The sequence below is a fragment of the Python bivittatus genome, unplaced genomic scaffold (assembly GCF_059951505.1).
Source record: "Python bivittatus isolate LINGU-HERP-01145 unplaced genomic scaffold, Pbiv_v1 ctg000180_np1212, whole genome shotgun sequence".
Lineage (NCBI taxonomy): Eukaryota > Metazoa > Chordata > Lepidosauria > Squamata > Pythonidae > Python > Python bivittatus.
This window is the reverse complement of record NW_028277047.1, coordinates 6799708-6821307: the sequence shown is the minus strand read 5'-3', so window position 1 is coordinate 6821307 and position 21600 is coordinate 6799708. Positions and strand designations below refer to the sequence as shown.

Below are 21600 nucleotides of genomic sequence, written 5' to 3'. Positions count from 1 at the left end.
TACACAGAGCGCTGAGATCCCGGACTGCTTTTGGATCAATTACAGAGGGAAAAATGTTTCGATGACAACCATTTGAGCGACGCCGTTAAGGACTGTTTCGCTCCTTCCTTGTCACCATCTCTGCCCACGTTTCAGCACCGAGGCCCTCTTTGAGTTCGCCGTGATTTCCGAAGGATAGTTAGAGAAGCATTTTAACCCTAATTAAAATACCAATTTAAAAAGCAACAGGAATGCAATCTGATGGTGAAATGAAGCTCCACAGGGTAATAAAAGGCATCTTTAGCATATCCCCAAAGATTATGGCAAAACATATGCTTCTTTATCACCCGTGGCTACATCACCCTCACTGAAGAAAAGTAAAATCTCTGTTCTAATGATGATGGTGATGGTGGCATGGCTGCCTGTACTTAACACTAAAAAATACAGTTTGTTAAAAAAAAATTGTAGTAGTATTAAAGATCAGGCAAGGAAGGATTTCTTTGACCTTCCCCACAACACAGCATGGATCAGAAGATGCTGGACTACAATTCCCAACGTCCCCAGCCCACCGCCATGCTGCTAAGTGCGTTCACCTCTTTAATGGACTTCCTTGAAAAAAGACTTCTTAGCATTACAGCATCAGTGTTGATTTGCAGCCTCCAAACTCCCCTGCCCACGTAGCCCCATTTCTGTGGGGCAACAGCTAAATGCAGGTACAAAAGGGTCAGGATTTGAATGCAACTCCAAAGAGGCCTTTTTACCCCATTGCTCCCCAAAGCTGCCCTCGTTTTGAGAGCAAGAGACCCTGCACACAAAAATTAAGTGATGCGCTTTTTAAAAAACTGGCAGGGAAAAAAGGCTCCGGCAGCCACGGGTGTCTTAAAAGCTTTATTTTTTTTTCTTTTGCTTTTGTCTTCCGGCTCGCAACCCCTTTCCTCGCTTCACAATCCCCGGACGGACGACGTGTGGTTCGGCCGAGTTGAAAAATCAACTCTCCTTCCCCTGCTTGGCCCAGCACTTTTGCAGACCCCCCACAACTACAAAGAAGATTTTTTCAAACTAGGAGGGGAAGGAAGCGCGGGCGAAATACGAAGGAAAGGGTGATGGTGAATTTAAAAAAATATATATACTGAGGGGAGCTAGGAAGGCGAGGGGGTCTTCCCAGCACGTCCCCCTCGGTGGCACGTTGGGAGATGTGCTTTGCAGCCCCCCAGTTGCTGGGGATGGCAGGGCAGGTGAACAGAGGCGGGGGCACTCATTCCCGTGGCTCGTCCGGGGCAGGGATCTTTTGGCGGGTGGGCTCGACCCCCCAGATCTCGCGGGCGTACTGGGCAATGGTGCGGTCGCTCGAGAACTTTCCGGACGTCCCGATGTTCTGGATCACCTTCTTCGTCCACTCCTTGGTGTTCTGCGGAAGGCAAGCAACAGAGCAGTTGAGAGAAGGAAGGAAACCCGTTTTCCTCTTCCAGGGCAACCGATGCTGCTGGTTTCAAGGGGAAATGCCCCTTTGCACAAGCCGTTTGCACAAACGCCACTGCTGCATTTTGGCTCTTCCTCCTGGGGTGCGTTCACACCCCTCCCTCGATCAGGCAGCTGCTTTCCCACGAGGCACAAAGCTTAGTTAGGGCTAATCGGGGTGAGTCGTTTTGTGACTCGGGTTGGGTCAAATCCAGCCTGTGTCTGGTTTTATGCACTGAGCAAAACCGGAAAATAAGTTAAGGAAAGACCCAAGTGATCCATTGGCTTAACATTTTATTGAAAATCATGAACCCTTGATTGTGCTGGGTAAATGGAGTCACTGTAAGTTAGTAGAAACAACAGTGACCTGATCTACATCATACATTCTTGCCTATATCTGATGATGATGATGATGATGATGATGATGATGATGATGATGATGATGATGATACAGGTAGTCCTTGCTTAACAACCACTCGTTTAATGGTTCAGTTACGACAGTCTCGGAAAAAGTGCCTTACAACCTGTGCTCACACTTACGACCATTGAAAACTGTCACACTCCTTGCGGTCACGTGATTGGAATTTGCGACCTTTTTGACGATGGTCGTTAAGCAAATCACATGGCCGTTAAGTGAATTCTGGGAAAAAAGTCCATTGGGAAAGCTGGATTCACTTAACAACCATGTGATTTGCTTAATGACTGTCATAAAAATGGTCATAAAGTCAGGTCCAGTCATGTGGTGACTCACGTAATGACCACCCTGCTTAATGACCAATTTGCCAGTCCCTATTGTAGCCATTAAGCAAGGACTACCTGTAAAAAATATAGCTGCCCAGTCTGGTGGACTCTGGGCAGCTTACACAATATAATGGGAATTAAAACAATTAAAAACATAAATTGAAATCATAGGGCCTGCAATTTGAATCATATTCATGTATTCCTCCAGGCTTTTACGCTGTTTCAGTCCTTCCGGCTCACAAGGAAAGATTTGTTCTCCTTCCTGCCTCTGAAACCCTCAGGGTCCAGCAGAAGGAGCGATTCTGAGGCCAAACAGCCAGGCCACCAAACCAGGTCAGTTGCAAAGCAAGCAACTCTTTGAAACCAGGGCTTTTGTTACAATATAGAGGCTATCTAAGTCTTCTAAAATAAATAAATTAAGCGTTAACCATAAGAATAACCTTGGGGAATCTTGGGGTCGCTCATGTTTTGCAAACTGGCCTTTCTGAGACCAAATTAATAGTCTTATTTTATTTTTTATATATTTATACAAATATATATGAATGTAATATGTAATGTGCACACACACATTATATATATTGGTAATACAGAATGTATACACACATACATGTATGTGTGTGTATGTATATATAATATATGTAATATATATATATATGTAAACATATGTAAATCTCACATACATGACTCTGGGCAGCTCACAGAGTTAAAACACAAAAAATATACAAAAAATAACTGATGTCATACAACAAAACCCATTAAAACGCATTACAAACCATCAAAACTATTAAAGCCAGAAAACATCCTGACTGGCGAGGGTGCAGTCCAACTCACTATAGCCCAAAGCACTTAAGTCAGTTTGCACTCGCGGTCTCTTTAGAAATGGGTCTTGTGGTTTTAAAGAAAAGGTTAAGCTATGGATAAAAGACTGAAGAACAGGAAGATGCTGGGAAGAAGACTTTTTTTTTGCGTTTTGGCGTCCATACCCAAGGAAGGGGCTTTGGAAACCCAGCCCTCATCTCAACAGAAAAATGCCTCCCTCTACCACCTAAGCTTCTTTTTTAAAAACCCGTTCAATCGTGCCCGATTCTCAGAGACTGCCTGGCCAAGTCTCTGCAGTTTTCTCGGCAAGGTTTTTGGACGCGGCTGGCCCTGGCCTCCTCCTTCCCACGGCTGAGAGAGGGACTGGCCCAAGGCTGCCCAGCTGGCTTCGTGCCCAAGGCAGGACTCGAACTCTGGGCCTCCCGGTTTCTAGCCTGGTGCCTTCACCTCGACACCAAACCGGCTCTCACCACCCTTAGCTAGATGTGGGGTCTTGCGAATTCTAAGATCCCTGGATGAACAGCAGGCTAGCTGGGGGCAATACTACTGCAATCCACCGAGAACCGGGCAAACATCTGGCTCCCTCGGGAGCTAACTCACCTTGTAAAGGGCGCTGACCTTTTCTTGACATTTAATGTAAGCTTCATAGTCGGCAAAAACTTTAAACCTGCGGCGAGAAAAAGGGTGGTTACTGGGGAGCCCGCTTTGCTCATTAAGATCCTGGGCACAGGAGTGAGAAGGTGCTCTTGAGGTCATCCAATCCAGCCCCTTGCTAAGCCACCCTGACTGATGGGTGCCTGGCCTCTAGCTCACTGGTTCCACTGCCCATCTGCTCTTCCTGTGGTCGCTGTTCTTTCTACTGCCCGTGTGAATCTGCATTTGAGGAATTTCAGCCCGTCGTTCGGTCTCCTGGATGGAAGCAGACGGAAGACGCCTTTCCGTGTTGCATCCTTCCGGGGGTCAACACCCCCAGCTCAGCCATCGTTCCACAGACAACTGAGGTTCTGGCCTGCTGATCACCCTTGCTGCCTGTCTTTAAAGGGTGGTGCCCCAAACTCTAGACAGACTGGTGTACACATTTGGGGAAACCTGGGGTGACACTACTCTGAATCACCCTCAAGCCGAGGGATCCTCTGAGAGGTTCATTCAGGCTCTGAAAAGCATATGGGACACGGTTTTCAAACAGAGGCCGACAGCCCCCTCTCAGAAGGGGTAGTGAACTGTGCAGGGGGTCAGACTCGATGACCTCTTAGGTCCCTTCCAGCTCTATCATTCTAAGAAGAATGCCCCAGATGAGCTCAGACAATGGGATGGATGGCTCCCTGGTACTATGGAGAAGTTCCCCCCAACAGCCACAGGATTAAGCATTTTCAGTTCCTCTGTGGGAGAATCCAAGGAGGGGTGTTGGAGGTGATGATGGAAAGATGGATTAAGAGGGTCCCCAGGGCCCAAGAGGCTGACTGACACTGCGTTCGCATGAGGAGTGCACACTGAAACGGTACAGAAAGAGACACGGGCCCACGGTCAGCGGCAGCTCCTAGATCGACTTGGCAGAGCAGGCGTTTGTCAGAAACCGAACAGCTGAAGACCCACCCAGTCCCAAGGGTATCTTCACAGCAGAAATCAGATCTAGAAACATGCTTCGATATATTTAAACAAGTGTTTACCAGTGAGCCTGTCAGGATGGTGTTAATAGGGCATAAAACTGACATCTGAGATGCAAAAACAATAAAGTGGAAGCCAGAAAGTGCTAGAGGTTAAAGTAAAATAAAATGGGCCAATGGCTGCCTGTGATTTGAGAATGGTTGAATAAGCCTAAAATTGCATTTGCCTTTTTTGCAGCCACATCACGGTGCTGGCTCAATGTTTGCAAGGTGCAGATGCCTCTCCTGGCAACCCCATCCTGCAGGTTTAAGAGTAAAGGATGCTGGGAACTATAGTTCGCAATACCCGTAGTTACCCATCCTTGATTAATAGGGATATCTGTTACTACCTTTGCCACAAAGCTATATAGTATTATAAATTGGAGTGGGGGAATCAATTAATATGTCCAAACCTGATTTTTGCCAGACTCACTTGGATTTCAAGGGTTAAAAAGAAAAAACAGTGTGATCACATCCTGGATTCTGGAAGTGATTTTACTGCCTGCTTTAAAGCTTAATCGTTTTAAAACAAAATTGCTTCAGAATCTGGATGCCACCAGTAAAATCTTGCCCGCCAGCAGGCATAAAAAGTTATTGATAGACATAAAGATGGAGGGCTTCCAAGAGGGATCACAATTTTACACCCACTGGTTACTCCATTCCCCCAACATTTGGAAAATAGATTCCCAGCAACATTTAAGAAAAGGGAGAAAACATCCTGTGATTTTAAAAGTTAGGATTCTCAAGCTTCACTTTAAGCTGCCCCCTGCTGGACACCCAGCCCCACAGCAGAAGACAGAGGTGAGTGAAATACCCCCAAACAGATGCAGACCTACATTTTAAAGCCGTGTTTCCCCACCTCGGAAACTTTGAGATGGGTGGACTTCAACTCCCAGAATGCCCCAGCCGACATGCTGTCTGGGGCACTCTGGGAGTTGATGTCCACAAATGCTGGCTGGCGCATTCTGGGAGTTGAAGTCCACCTATCTCAAAGTTACCAAGTTGGGAAACTTAAAGGAATAGGAGAAAATGAACATGCATGGATTCCCTCTCACCGGTCATGGTACATAAGCATGTTAACAATATCCTTAAAGAGATCCGGCTGCTTGGGTGAGAAGAAGCCGCTGCTCAGCTGATCAATGGCTTGCTTCAGTTCAGGGATGTGGTCGTAATAATCCTTGGCGCAGTAGCTGCAGGAAAAAAACGGGTTGGTTTAGCCCAAATTGATTGCCCTGTGCTCTTGGGCAGCCTTAGGCGTGCTGCCCCTTCTGAGCCTCCTCGGTTCTTCTCTCCCTGCACACATTCCAGTGGAGGGAGGAAAGAACAGGTCTATTTTACATTTGGAAAAAAACAGTCCAATCCACTTTCCCCCCAGTGCTTCTTAATGTTTGGGATTGCAGCTCCCATCATCCTCTAACAGGCACAGCTGCTGGGAATGATGGGAGCTGCAATACATCACCTCTGCTGGGGAGACCTGGATTCAGTTGCATTTTTGCACAACTACCCTCTGAAGTTTATTAGGACAAAGGGCTGTGTGTTCTTGAAACTGATTCCCCTTTGAAGGGCAGCCGGGAGTGAACGTTAAATAAATGGTGCTTGGCCATTCCTAGTGTGCTGGGCATGTTTTAAAGCATTTCCTGGACTTCTTCTGTCATCCGCACAATAACCCTGCAGTGTAGGCCACCGCTGTTTTCAGAACAGAAGAGGGGGAGGGATGTGCATTAAAAAGCCAGTTGGGTGAACATTTGGGGAACAGACCACTGGACTAGATATGGGGATTACTGCTAACATGCCTGAGAATAAGTGTGCTGGCCAATTGACAGCATTAAGAGAAAAAACAGAAGTATACAAAAATCTGTACTCTAGTTTAACGTAGGAAACCAAAAAATGAAACATAGGCTGGAAACTCCACAATGCACAGTACATCCCTTTCCAAGAGCTTTTGTATAAGCCCTTTGAACATCCTGGTCCCCATCTTAGCCTCGCCAACAAGTTTTGTGACTCCAGCCTGCGCCTGCCCTGAGCGGGGACTCCAGCCCCCTCTGGCACGTACCCCTTCTTGTCCATCTCCTCCACGTCCTCCACGCGCATGCCGAAAATGAACAAGTTATCCTCGCCGGCTTCCTCCGCCATCTCCACGTTGGCCCCATCCATGGTGCCGATGGTGAGAGCCCCGTTCAGCATAAACTTCATGTTCCCAGTTCCAGAAGCTTCGGTGCCCGCTGTTGAGATCTGCTCAGAAAGATCAGCCGCGGGAACCACTGCGCGAGAAAAGAAAAGCCCGTCCAGATCAGGCCGGGGGGCCAACCCAGAGCATCCAGAAAGGCCCAACCCTGGACAGGAGAGTGAATGTCCTCTTCTGCTGTCCCTCATCCTTCAGGCCTGGCAGGATTCAGAGGCACAGGTACCACTTTTGAGAGCGGGCACCATTTAGCCAAGCTTGGCTGATCTCAGAAATCTTATCTGAGGTTAGGGCTGGATTGTAAGACTATCCAATCCTTCAGAACCCATACTAGCACAGATGGAGCATGTGCCCACAACTCATTAAAGTAGCTGCATCAAATTCCAGCCATGATTAAGATTGTTCCAGAATTCTAGAGGTGAAGAAAGCTGCTTTAATGAGTCACAAACCATCTCTGCATCCATGCTTCTCTGCATGTTGAATCTAAAGTACTGCACAGCCTACTGGTTAGTACTTGGGTGGGAGGAAAGGATACCACCAGGAAATGCCAGGAACTAAAAGTCATCAATGAAGTCACCAAGAGTCGAACTTGACTTAATGTACTTTTCAAGAGTTAAGTCTCACTGCTAGCCAAGTGCTTGTGAATCTCATTCTTTCCCTTTCAAAGCTACTTAAATTAATGACTTTTACAACATCCTATATGTGCAGTTCGAAGTGGTGGTGGGGTGGTCTGGCTTCAAAACAGGCCAGGACATCTTGAAATGTTCAGAATTTTCTTCTGGAGAAGTGTCAGACCATCCACAATGCAAGGGATGGACAGCAAGTCTGGAGGGAGAGTGGAACACTCCAACACTTGTGAATTCCATATATATCTAATCCAGTGGCGGTGAGTTCCAAAGTTTGACACCATATTGTGTAAAGAAGCATTCCTTGAAAAATCAGATTTAAATGTCCCCCCATTTATCTTAATCCTGGTGTTCAGGGATTCAAAAGAAACGGTTCAAAAGGCAATGAAGGAACTCACGCCAGGAGATCCCAGCCAGGCAGCCCAAGGCGAGCAAGACATACCTTTTTCAGCCAGCGAGACTCGGTAGTTTTCCAAGAAGATCACCTTGAGTCGGTCACCAACAATGGGATCGTGGTTGACGATGTCTCCGATGGATGTAACGAGTTTGATGATCATTTTGGCCATGTGGTAGCCGGGAGCTGCCTGCGGGGATAAGAGGGGGATTTAACCTCCTTTTGAGGACAGCCACTAGCTTGGAGGAAAAGCACCTGCTTTGCCCACAGAGCGTGTGCAAGGAAATGCCTGGCGTCTCCAGGTAACAGGAACAGGGAGCAGGTGATCAGAGCATCCTTTCCAAAACTTATGTTCTACTTCTGGAGCAGAGAATATTGGGTTAGGTATTTCTCAACCTCAACAACTGTTAGATGAGTGGACTTCACCTCCCAGAATTCCCCAGCCAGCATGGCTGGCTGGGGAATTCTGGGAGTTGAGGTCCACGCATCTAACAGTTGCTGAGGTTGAGAAACACTGGGTTAGATAGAACAATTGACCCACAATAATCTGGTTTATTTATATAAGGGAGAGGCCCTTCACTCCCATTGCGGGCACTCCGAATTAAATCAGGAGGGGCAACCATTGTGCACCACGGGCTAGAATTTGCCCCTTGCCGAGTAGGCTGTGTTCCAGAAGTGGACAGGGAGATGGGACAGAAATGATCCTCTTCCTTTGAACAGCAGGGCTTATACCGAAAGGCCCTGCTCTCACTACAGGAAGCTGCAAAATAAGGCTGGCTGAACAAGATCATCGCGGGCGGGCGTCTGGGAACGACACAGGCCACGAGCTGCACGTTGCTGACGGAAGATGCCTCCGTCAATCCACGCTCCTCGGGCCAGGCGAGACGAGATAGTCCTTGCTTAATGACGGTAATTAGGACTGGAATTAGGGTAAGCTTACTGTAATAGGCACCTGCTGCTGTTCCTTGTATTATTTAGGGCTGTTTTGTATTTGCATTGCTTTGTAAACTGCATAAAGTTGGCTAGATTGAAGCCCGATGGACAAAACAATAAAGGAATGAGAACAAGCAGGCAACCAGCTGGAGGAAAGATCTCTGTTCGGAAGCAGACCGTACCGATGGAGGCGGACGATGGATCAAAAATCTAAAGAAATGGGTGTGGAAGGACCGGTTCCTGAATTGGGAAGGATGCAGGAGACGGTTGTAGAAACAGCCACCAAAAACGCATCCCCGTTATCCGTAAAGAGACATCCTGGTTCCCCCATTCAGCAGAAAACAAATGAGGCAAGCTTCAATATATTCCGTGTTTTGGAAGATATTGGAGATGGAAAATATTTCAGTTGGAGGCTGGAATTCTTGTAACCGAATCTGTTTTTTCTTAATCGATCTTCCTAAAGAGACCCTGAGAACTATGCTAGGAAAAAGGAATTCCTTTCGGCTTTGGGCAGACACCAAGAGACCAAGCGGACGCCCGCGTTTCTTGTTCTCTCTGTGTCCCCCCATGCGCCTCTGCCTCGAATATCCCAGTACCCATCTTCCCCAGCCCTGCCCTGTTGCTTCCCATTCTCACCTTGCCTCCAATCATGACCGTACGGGGCACAAAGTGCTTGCTGGGTTCTTTCTTGATGCCTGGGGGGAAGGAAGGCGGATGAGAGACAAAGGCCGGTCCCAAGCGATGCCCTGTAGGGTTTGGCTCCCCCAATCCCGGGAGCAGAGTCCCACCTTGCTCCCCTCACAGCACCTTCCAGGATCCTCAGCCTTCCCCAGTTTGCTTCTCTTTCAGTTTCCAGTCTCTCCCTGCAAATCCTTTCAAAGGCAGGATTCACACAACCAACTTAGGCAGAAGTCCTGCACTCTCCCACATCCTGGCTTCACGCAAGACGTAAAACTATGAACTAATTTCTTTGCTATTTCTGAGGGCCAGTTTGGTGCAGGGGCTAAGGTGCTGGGCTAGAAACCGGCTGAATGTGAGTTCTAGTCCCCCCTTAGGCATGGAAGCCAGCTGAGTCAGTCTCCCTCGGCCCACCCCACCTCACAGGGTTGTGGTGGGGAAAAGAGGAGGTGGGGCCTTAAATCGGACAAAGTAAAATAAAAGCGGGATGTAAATCTGACAACAAGCACACAAACAAACAGCCTGGGCTGCCACAATATGTTAAGCCACAAAAAAGTCATTTACAAGATTGAAAGGATCTGAGCTTAGAGTGCGGTGCCCTTGGTCATTCAGTGCCAGGAGGGTGGTGAGGGAGAGAAGGGTGGGAGGGAGGAAGAGGAAGAGGAAGAGGGAGAGAGGGAGGGAGGGGAGGAAGAGGAAGAGGAAGAGGAAGAGGAAGAGGAAGAGGAAGAGGAAGAGGAAGGAAGGAAGGAGAAGGAGAGGGAGAGGGAGAAGGAAGGAAGGAGGGGGCAGGGGCAGGCAGGCAAGCAGGAAGGAAGGAGAAAGGGAGGGAAGAGGAAGAGGAAGAGGAAGAGGAAGAGGAAGAGGAAGAGGAAGAGGAAGAGGAAGAGGAAGAGGAAGAGGAAGAGGAAGAGGAAGAGGAAGGGAGGGAGAAGGAGAAGGAGAAGGAGAAGGAGAAGGAGAAGGAGAAGGAGAAGGAGAAGGAGAAGGAGAAGGAGAAGGAGAAGGAGCATTGGTTACCCAGTAGCTGAATTTCAGCTGGAGGCTGCCAAACCCAACCGATGCCAAAAAAAGGATGGGGGGACCCTGAGCAAGGGGGTCCGTCTTCCCCCCATTTGGCTGCCGCGCAGCTGCAGCCAGTCGCCGGCACTCACGGTTGTAAAGCGTGATGACGTGCAGACAGTTGAGTAGCTGCCTCTTGTACTCGTGAATCCGTTTCACTTGCACATCGAAAAGGGAGTTGGGGTTGATCTTGACTTTGTATTCATTCTCCAGGTAAGCAGCGAACTTCAGCTTGTTCTCCTAAAAAGGGGGAGCGAGGCAAGGAAGGGGATTGAGCGGAGGAGGAAAGTCATGGCAATCCCTGCCCTGAAGAGATCTTCACCTTCCGCCATCCCTGCCAGGGAGCACCAGTGCAAGACCTGCCCGACCCCTCCTAAGCCAGGAGAACATTTGGGAGGACATTTTCCATTCATATTTTCAAAGGGGAAGGAGCGCGGTTGGGTCCCTATTACAAAAATCGGTTACTGGAAGGTTTTGAGCTGGGAAATTCGCCATTTGGCCTTTTGTCCTTCCGCACCATCTTGAAATAGGTCAAAATCCATCAAAGCCTCACTCATTTTTTTTCTTCTGAAAATCAATGGGAAATAACTAAAAAATCCCCACTTCGGTTGTATCCGCAAAATAATCCCTCATAGATTATCAGCATCGATTGAAATCATTTCCTTGGGCAGAAATATTGAATACGGAGACTGATCCTCACTTTATTTCTCCTTAAGACGGCAACCGTATTAATAATGTACGCTCTCAGATGGTTGGCCTTGTGCATTATCGATTTTCTTTTTCCTTTATCAACTTTTGTTTAATCTGCAGCTTCAAAAACGTTTTGTTTATACAAATTTGAAAAAAAACACAGTTTGGGGCTTTGCAGAATGTCGTCCTCATTCTTCCCAGACCAAGCTGGTCAGGCTCAACTTTCCTCCCAGCACGTGAGCAGCAGAAGGCACGTGGCTGGCCATCTTCCCCGCTAAGGTGAGATTTTTTTTAGACGCACATTGCTATTTATACCCTGGCAATTATTTTCAAATCTGGTGCAAACTAGCACCTTGAACTGAAGCCATCTACATGCTTTAAATCAATCCATCAAAAACAGTAAACCTCTGCATGAAAATTGGCGTACGCAGCGTTGCTAAGGTTGCGCTGATCTGTGTTTTGTGTTTCCGGGGGCCCAATTCGGCTCTTTGCTCTTGCTGTTGCAAGGAGCTTGGCGCTCAAGCGAAGCAAGCTGTTCTGAAGTGAGACCCCTGAGCATCCACCCAGGCTGGAGAGGGAGTGGGAGATGGGATCAAATGGCTCTGAAGTGGGTTGCCAAGGGGTACCCCAGTTTCTTATACAATCTGCAGCCTCTGAATGTAGGAGGGTCCATGGAGGGGGGTCAAAAAAGTCAGGAGGGCGGCTACAACCATGCGGTTGAAGCTCTGACCTAAGTGAGTAAGGAAGATGTTCTGGGTGGAGACACGCAGGCTGAAACGTTTTTTAAGTCCAGTGGAGTGAGATAACATTTGGAAGTGGCTCAGACAGGCACCTCCCTGATTCCCTGGAGCAGTGTTTCTCAACCTTGGCCCCTTTAAGAGGAGTGGACTTCAACTCCCAGAATTCCCCAGAATTCTGGGAGTTGAAGTCCACTCCTCTTAAAGGGGCCAAGGTTGAGAAACACTGCATTGGAGTAGATGAAGGGGAAGGAGGAGGCCCAGCACAATCCGACTTGCAAGATTCTGCTTTTGCAGCCGATCTCAATAAAAGTAGTTTTAGTTCCCTGGTCCAGTTTACCTAGTGGGGCTGATACCATTTTAATATGCATCCCCCGATGGACCCCACTGCCTGGACAGAATTGAAATTCCAGTTTCAGCCCAAGAAAGGAGAGCCCAAGGCAGAGGGGAGGCAGCCAGGAGAACAGCCGAAACGGGACATCTGGGGCCAGCCTGGCGGGAGCATCTTCCCACCCCGCTCTTCCGTCTCACCTGCTTGACTTTTGCCACATCCCGGATAAAGGCTTCGTCATCCACAAAGTTGAGAAGTTTTCTCAACTGATCCAGGTCAGAGATGTAATCTTCCCCAATGCGCTAGAGAGGAGGTTATAGAAAGCAAAGTCAGAGCCGTGGCCAAGGGATTCACAGCCGGGTCTCTCGATCCAGCACCGCATATGCCTCACGTTTAGCCATGTTTTACCTATCAAATGAGCCTTTAAAAACAAAATAAAAAAACCCAAAAACTCATCTCTCCTCCAGGAAAATTTCAGCATCTTTGTATCTGATACCCAGGATAGTCAAAAATCAAATCCAACAACTGAAAATGCCTTCAAGCACGGGCAGAGTGTTTTTTCCACACCACCCAAAAGTAGGGGCTGTGCTTTTGGGGGTCAAAGGAAGCACGGGTCCAACTGCACAGATTCAAATAGGGATATTTCGGTAAGTAGCAGCCACTGAAGAACGTCTGCTGAGAATGCAAATTTCAAGACACAGAAAGGAGAAAAGTCCCAGGCTGAAGCAGTCCGCTGCCATGCTTTTATAACCACTGTTCGTGGAATAAACCAGAATGGTCTGGCTATACATTAAACATGATTGATAAGGTATAATGGGCTGGTTCAGACAAGACCCTAACTCAAAATGCAAGGAACATGGCTTAGCATCTTAGACAGAGTTTGCAAATTTAATTTAATTTAATTTATTGCTGTAAGCTGCCTGCCATTTAAAGGAAAGTAGGACGGGGAATTTATGGTCAAAACAGATATTTGGGAAAGGCGTCTATAAAACCTTTGCAGGTAAATAGTTTAGTGACTAAGGTATTCATGTCTAACTCCCTCCCTTGATCACAGGATGCATCACTGGATAACTTTGGGCTGATCACTTTCTCTCCGTCCAGCTGCCTGGACCTTCTCCTCAGCCCTTTCAAGAAAAAGTAGGATATAAATAAACAGATCAATATTAGGGAAAACTGCCAATGGAAACAGATGTGGGCTTTTTAATGGATGCTTTTTTAAAGAAGGAAATCTACTAAAAACCGGAGCAGAAAATGGCTATTAAGACAGGTCGTAAATAAATGTATATCGATCCGTCCATCTTTACCCTCCATCACTCGCAAGCTGAAAACGTCCACAAATCTGCCGACGAAGAATATTTAGGGGATGAACTAAGAACAGACCGCTGCGGGGCGGGTGTCCAGTTGCAGGCTCACCTCGGCGATGATCTCAGCCAGGCCAGGGTTGCATAAAACCAGCCACCGACGGGGCGTGATGCCGTTCGTCTTGTTCTGGAACTTGTGCGGCTCGAACTCGTAGAAATCTTTAAACCTGGGGAAGAGAAGGGTAATAACCAAAGAGTTCACTGCAGGGCAGAGAGAACTGTCTTCTTTCGGCAACAGGACAAGCAAAAATGGAAAAAACAATGTTTTCTTTCTGAAGGCAAAGAATTACCCATTACTGGGGCTGCATTTGGATTCTGAGAGTGTCTCAATGCAATTTATGTCTTGACTTAATTTTAGTCTTATCTATAGTCTTTACCAGAATCCTCATATTAACAAAAGTCTTAACCAGAATCTTTGTCTTCATCTTAACCAGAGTCTTAATCAGAATCTTAACTATAATCTTAACCAGAATCTTTGTCTTCATTTTAACTAGTCTTAATCAGAATCTTCTTTGTCTTAACTATAATCTTAATCAGAATCTTTGTCTTCATCTTAACTAGTCTTAATCAGAATCTTTGTCAACTATAATCTTAATCAGAATCTTTGTCTTCATCTTAACTAGAGTCTTAATCAGAATCTTCTTTATCTTAACTATAATCTTAACCAGAATCTTTGTCTTCATCTTAATTACTGTATAATGTTAACCAGAATCCTCATCTTAGTTTAAACTAGAGTCTTAATCAGAAACTTTGTCTTCATCTTAACTATAATCTTAACCAGAATCGTCATTTTAGTTTCAGCTGTAATCTTAATTAGAAACTTCATCTTCATTTTAACTGGAATCTTAATCTCAGTCTTCATGGAAGTTTACTGAAACAGGCCAGCTCCATCAATTATAGGGTGAAGTTACGATACTAAACCTGAAAATTTTTATATGCAAATACACAGCTTTTTTTATTAGCACCCCCGAGCGAGTATCTAGTTTGCAAACCAAGGTGGACATCCCAGATGGAAACAAGACAGTCCAGCTGGGTGGGAAATGGAGTCTCTTGTCAGGCTTTACCCCACAGGCACGACTGGGACCAACTGGCCAGGCTCAGAAACATGAAATAACTTTTGACCAGTAATTTTTAAGGAAGAAAATTGAGGCGGCCATCAAGATAAAATTCTAGCACTTGTTCAGGTTCAAGAACAAATGTTCCTTATACAGCGGTGTTTCTCAACCTTGGTAGCTTTCAGATGTGTGGACTTCAATTCCCAGAATTCCCCAGCCAGCAAGGCTGGCTGGGGAATTCTGGGAGTTGAAGTTCACACATCTGAAAGCTACCAAGGTTGAGAAACACTGCTATGGAGGTAATAGCCAAAGCCTTTTGCACCTCCTTCTCATTCATGTTGTATTTCGGTGGGCTGCCCGGCCCCCTCTTTTGCACAAGAGAGCCCGTTGGTTTCCATTTGTCCCTGGTCTTGAGAACAGTCCAATTTGCTATCCTCTTGTTTTCTCTGACTGTGTGGGAACTAATTCCCATAGCTCTGAGGTTCCAGATACCTACACGGTGGCCTTTAGGATCTCGGAGTGGATGCGGGCCACTCCATTGACAGCATGGGAGCCCACGATGCAGAGGTGCGCCATGTTGATCCGTTTGACGCTTCCTTCTTCCACCATGGACATACGGCGCAGCCGGTCGAGGTCTCCCGGGAAACTGGCATAGACTTTCTGCAGAAGACAGGGTCATCCCAAAGAGGCTGATGAGACACTCATCCCAACTGACTGGATTCACACAACGCCCGCATGGGGCTTTGTCTTACGATTGGCACGGGAATGCAACCATTATGGGCTACCTCTGTTGTGAGTAAACCCATCCAATTGCAGCTTATTCAATGCATCATGGTTAAAACAAATCAGAACATAGCACTATGGACTAATTTGGCTACTCCCTGGCTGGGTTCACACAACACCAGGCTAAACTAGAGTTGAGTATTCCGCATCTTGGGAATCAACTCACTGTTTTAGCATCTTCTGCAAACTGGGGTTCTCTCACAAAGCCAGAAAATGGTCCCTTAGTTGGGCCTGGGGTATCATGCAAGAACAGATCTTGCATTTTGCTAACCCGGGTTCAGAGTTCAGCATTTTGTGTGAACACAAACATCAGCCACAGAACCTGACATGGCAACAGGACTGCAGAGGAGGCTGCCCCAAATAATCTCTGGGTGGGTGTTGTTTTTATTATTATTATTTCATCCCTTTTTAAAAAAATATCTGGTCAGCTCATATTGGAAGAGAAGATGGTTTCCTTATTTCTACCATCTTGGTTGCAAACGCTTCACGACCCAAATGGCACCATCTAAGCGGAAGATGGGAACGAACCGTTGCAGAATCAAACCTACAAAATTGGGGATAACAACACATTTAAGGGAGGAACCCCTCCCCAAATCCTACCGGGCCTGAAGCACGCTCACCGTTTCTGGAAAACCAATTCCTTGAGGATAAATTAAATGAATGGAATGGAATAGCCGGATTTTGAGTCTGTTGGCCTCCACATGCAAATTGTGGCAACAGGCCTGCTTGGGTATCCTAAGGCCGAGATCTCGTTTCCCAAGGAATAGGGCGTATCCTCCCTCTGTGCAGATGTACACGGCCTCGAGAGGGGTGGTGAAACCTTGGACTTTGCCAACACTGAGAAACTGTCCCCCCCTTCCCTAAGCCCTGGAAACAGCTGGAGAACACTAGATCTCCTCGGTGGTCAAAATTGGGATTGAGAGGTGGGAGAAGGAAGAGAACAGAAAACCAAGCGGAATGGAGTATCCGGGAAATGGGTTTGGCTGGCTGGCTGGCCCCTTGACCAGGAGCAGCCTGTATTGCTCCATCTTACTACCCAACCCACTAGCAGTTTGGCAAAAAGTTGGAGCTGGTGCCCCGGGAGCTCGGATGCCCTGATCTTTTCTGTGAGGTTGCGCTCACGTCGAGGAAACGCTGGTTGATTTCATAGATGATTTCCAAGTGACGCGGCAAGAGGGTCTCAAAGAGGTGGATGGGCCAGCGCTCCAGTGCCTCCGGCAGCACGGTGTGGTTCGTGTATGCGCAAGTGCGCACCGTGACGTCCCAGGCCTGCAATGCAGGAAGAGTGCAAAGTTTGTTTCAGAGACACATCGGTTTGGACGATAAAGAAGTTCCTGCCCTCAGACCTGACTCACATGCACTGCAATGAGTCTTGGTGGGACTCTGGATTTATCATCAGATCCAAACTCATACCAGGATAGAAGCCGACTTACTTTAGCCACAAACAATCATTCAAAACCATCGCTCGCTGGCTGGTTGAATCATGCCTTGTTTTAACTGTGGCTCGCTAGTTATCCCTGAAATGAGATTTGAGCCTACGTCTTCTAAAGTTGGAAGGCAAAATGCAGAAAAGCAGCCAGGATATGGCTAAACAAACCAGGAAAGCTTGGCTTGTTCAGCCCACCAAGATTAAAACAATCTTTTAAATATTATTTTGTAAAAAATTAAACATCTGGCTTGGCGTACAGTTTTCACCCAGGATTTGAATTACAGCCTAACTCCAGAAGCTGTTTTCCACTGCTGATTTCACTGATCCAAACAGATCGTACCAAGTTAGAATGCGAGCTTCTGCAGGATGTCTGTCTGTCTCTCTGACAACCAACCAAACATAGCCTGACCCCGGGATTTGAGATTTAAACAGAGGCTGGATCTGTTGGGAATGTGGTTAAATGAGACTCCTGCACCAGGGAGGGGGTTCGGCTAGCCCAGTGTTTCTCAATCTTGGCGACTTGAAGATGGGTGGACTTCAACTCCCAGAATTCCCCAGCCAGCCTTGCTGGCTGGGGAATTCTGGGAGTTGAAGTCCACCCATCTTCAAGTTGCCAAGGTTGAGAAACACTGGGCTAGATGATCCTGTAAGACCCCTTCCAATCCTTACCTCCTGTGGTTTTTTATTTATTTATCTAGTTCAATCTGTACACTGCCCGACTCTGTATGATTAAATTACAAGGAAGCAGATTTAGGCTGGCTATCAGGAAGAGTCGCCTATCGGTAAGAGCGTTCGCCCATGGAACAGCCTGTTTCAGGAGCAGCAGACTCTCCTTTGCTGGAGAGGTGGGACATCCGCCTGTTATGGATTTAAGATTTATTTTATTTTATATTTTATTTTATATTTCAAATTTGGACACCGCCCATCTCATGAGGAAGTGACTCTGGGGAGTTTACAATAAAATGGGTGCTGGAATTCCAGCCCTGGGCGGAGGCTGGACTAGTTGATCTCCAAGATCCAACCTTCATCTGCTCCGATGCTAGGATTAATTCTTATTGTGACTTTACTACGTGACTTTACTGATTGTGACTCTGAGCGACAAGGAAGAAACAGTGCAAAAAAAATAACAATCCAAAAGAGCCGTGTGGGAATCCTGGTGTGTAGGAAAGAGACAATGTGTTGTTTGTTGCACCGCTGAATGCCGTCTGGGCTATTCCTCAGTCGCTTCTTTCCTTCTTTGGTCGTTTCCAAAATAATCTATTTTAATTCTTCCTTGGCTTGGCTTTTTCTTCCTTCCGCAAAGAACCACGTTTTTGTTTTCTGCTTTTTGCAAATTCAGCCATCTTACCTTATCCCACTCGAGTTTCTCGATATCCACCAAAACCCTCATGAGTTCTGGGATGGCCAGCGAAGGGTGAGTGTCATTGAGCTGGATGGCTACCTGGAGTTGTCAAACCGTATAAAAATACAATAAAACGGATGGAACGAATGAATCGAGCTCAGCGTGCACCGCCAGGCATTCCCATTTCGGCTGCTCTTATTCCCATTTTACAGCTGAGAAGACTGAGCCCAAAACCCCACAAGAGATCTAGCGTAGGAGCCCAACCTGCTTCCTGTTTCCTCTCCACCACGCTCTCTCTTAAAGCAAAGCAGCCCCAACTCTCCATCCAGCTGGGTATAATATCCAAAACGGAGACCTCCAAATCCTTTTCTCCCATCTAAGTTGTTTGGGGAGCTGCAGTGACCCACTTTGCCCCCTCTGGGTCCAATCCCCACAGCTGGCCGAAGAGAAGAGATGGATGGAGAGGAGAAGTTATTCTTACCGCTCACAGAAAAGGGAGCAGAAGCAAAATAGGACTAGGAACAGCTCAAAAGGGGGCTGAATCAACAGACCCCCCCATTCCCAAGCTGAGTTGGGGGTCTTAGCTGGTCCCCAGCTAAACTGACCCCCGAGGCTTGCCTGGTGGGCCTCCCCCGCCCACGATGAGAGAAGGCACCCCGGGACACAGATTTGCCAACGTGCCACTCAGCCAAAGTGCCCTTGCGGGTACCTTATCTGGAAAGGCGTCGAAGGAGGTGCGGACAGGATCGCGGCTGCCAAACTTGGACGATTTGAAGCGGCGGATGATGTCCTGGAGAGTCGCCGCTACCACAAAATACTCCTGCTTGAGACGCAGCTCTTTGCCTTCAAAGAACTGCAAAGAGAGGAGCAGAGCGATGGCCGAGGGGACGACGCTCAGCTGGCAGAAAAGTGCAACTAAGGGGTTCGCTGATTCCACCAGAGCAGCATTTCTCAACCTTAGCAATTTTAAGATGGGTGGACTTCAACTCCCAGAATTCCCCAGCCAGCCTGCTGGCTGGGGAATTCTGGGAGTTGAAGTCCACCCATCTTAAAGTTGCTGAGATTGAGAAACACCAATTTAGAGGTTCCCTGGGACATTGAAGAAACAGGAAAAGGTACTTACGTTATCATTGGGATACAACACACGAGAAATATTCTCTGCCAAATTTCGGTCCAGCACTGCCTGAATGTAGCCACCAACGTTGACTAGAGAAGGGAAGATTTTTTTTAACAGGGAGAAAAGAACGAATTAATACAACGTAAATTAATGAATCACAGGGTACTTCAAAACCTGAAATAAAAACATCATTAGGACTAGAAACGGGGCCTTCTTGTGCCCCAGGTGAAGAAAGTTGGGCTGGGCAACCTGTCTTTGAGTTTAGCATGTCCATTTAAAGCACGTAGGTTCTCCTGGGCCTTTGCAGGATAAAATCTGCTTTCAAATGCAGCTGCCTCTAATGTATTTTGTTTTATGACCATAGGCTGCATTGTTACAACTTCACTGTAGATTATCACATGGAGATAGGTTTAATGCAAATTAGTTTTGCATTCTTCCATGCACCACTCTGAAATTCCTTCAAAGCAAGAGCCGAATATCAATTACTATTATCATTTCAGCTGGAAGTGGAACCCGGACTTTTCTGCATGCAAAGCTTCTCTCCTATCTCCCTTGAACAAAAAGACAGTAGGGTTCCAGTCCTCAAGGTTCTGAATAAAGCGGTGATTTAATCAGAAACATCAGAACTGCCTTGAAGCGAGCCCACTTTGTCTAATATTGCTTATACACCCTGGCAGCAGTTTTCCAGGGTTTCAAAAGAGAGAATCATTTTGCAGGCCTACCAAGATTTAAATCTGGGTCTTTCCATCTGCATAACATGGAGTCGCCAGCTGAGTTAGAATATTTTCCAACAGCAAACAGGTTGACAATATTGTTCTGTTTGAAACCCACACTCTACTAAAGGCTAAACCCTAGGCAGTGTTTCTCAACCGTGGCCACTTGAAGATGTGTGGACTTCAACTCCCAGAATTGGCAGGGGCGGGGGGAGTCAAACCCCAAGGCTCCCCATCTGGAGTGCCCAAGGGCTTGATCCCCTCCCTCCCAGCTATCATCGCTTGAAACTGCCCACTTAGGGAGGAATCGAGCCACCTTCAACTCCCAGCTTTTGAAAACAGTCCAAAAAGATACTAGGATCGATTGTATTGAGTGCTTTTCAAGGTCAGGCAGGACAAGGAGCAACTCATTGCCCCAATCTAGGTCCCACCAAAGATTACAGGTAGTCCTCGCTTAATGACCACTCGTTCAGCGATCATTCAAAATTACGAAGGCATTGAACGAAGAGACTTACGACCAGTCCTCAAAGTTGTGGCTGTTGCAGCATCCCCGCAGTCACATGATTGCCATTTGTGGCCTTCGCTGCCAGCTTCTGACAAGCAAATCAGTGGGGAAGCCAGCAGGAGGTCACAAATGACCACAGGTGATTCGCTTAACAACGGCAACTGGAACTGCCGCAACAGCCATTGTAAGTCGGCATGGTCACATGACATCACACTTTACGACCGCGTCGCTTAGTGATGGAGTTGCTGGTCCCAATTACCATCATGAGGACTACCTGCATTTCCAAGAGCAACCAAGGAGGTTTTCATCCATGTCTGGCCGAAATTCAGACCGAAAGAGGTCCAGCTACTCCACTTCACTGAGGGCCTCCCCATCTTCTCGAAAAGGAGAAGGTTGGAGATGGACCTCAGTTGCCCCAATGGCTGGGCTGAAGGTGGCCTCTTCAGGAGAGGCTAAGCTACTGCCTCTTTCGAGGCTAGTGGTGTCCCCCTCTCCCTCAAAGGGAGATGCATATCCACCCAGCCTAGTTCCTCATCTCCTCGTCAGCAGTCCATGCAAAGCAGGAGGGGCAAGGAGTCAGTCCCACAGAACGGGAACTTCATTCCGCCGAGAACCCTGTCCACTTCTCCAGAGTCCCCAGGATCTGTGGTCATCTCAGATCAGTTCAAATCTCAAGTCGGTCTTACTTACAATCCTTCAGGTTGAACTCGTTGGGGGCCCGGGCAGACCACAACCGCATCGTGTTCACTGTGTTGTTGCGATACCCAGGCACGGGAGTGTCGTAGGGCAAGGCAAGCACCACCTGCATGGAAACAGGGATGGCAAGGGGGAGTCAGTCCCGGTCTTGGGAAAAGTAGCTACGATCAGTCCCCAGGAGGACACACGTCACACCTCTGCTCCGTGAGCTGCACGGGTTGCCAGTTTGCTTCTGGGTGCAATTCAAGGTGCTGGTGTTGACCTTTAAAGACCCTCATGGCATGGAGCCTGTCTCCCCGGTTCCATCTGCCCGTCCCATCAGATCT

At 47.4% G+C, this 21600-nt stretch overlaps 1 protein-coding gene across 1 annotated transcript in view; it reads right to left on the bottom strand.

Moving 5' to 3' along the window:
- Positions 1–854: 854 nt before the first annotated feature.
- Positions 855–21600, bottom strand: part of PYGM (glycogen phosphorylase, muscle associated) — a 29487-nt gene continuing 8741 nt past the window's right edge. Inside the window, exons 5-19 of the mRNA XM_088137471.1 lie at positions 21269–21380; positions 19367–19449; positions 18953–19096; positions 18250–18342; positions 16595–16741; positions 15186–15349; positions 13687–13801; positions 12474–12575; positions 10608–10755; positions 9412–9470; positions 7891–8032; positions 6694–6901; positions 5696–5830; positions 3598–3664; positions 855–1387 (exon numbers count right to left, since the gene is read on the bottom strand). Of these exons, the coding sequence (XP_087993597.1) occupies positions 1235–1387; positions 3598–3664; positions 5696–5830; positions 6694–6901; positions 7891–8032; positions 9412–9470; positions 10608–10755; positions 12474–12575; positions 13687–13801; positions 15186–15349; positions 16595–16741; positions 18250–18342; positions 18953–19096; positions 19367–19449; positions 21269–21380 (1872 nt within the window). The 3' untranslated portion in view covers positions 855–1234. The remainder of the gene's footprint in view (positions 1388–3597; positions 3665–5695; positions 5831–6693; positions 6902–7890; positions 8033–9411; positions 9471–10607; positions 10756–12473; positions 12576–13686; positions 13802–15185; positions 15350–16594; positions 16742–18249; positions 18343–18952; positions 19097–19366; positions 19450–21268; positions 21381–21600) is intronic.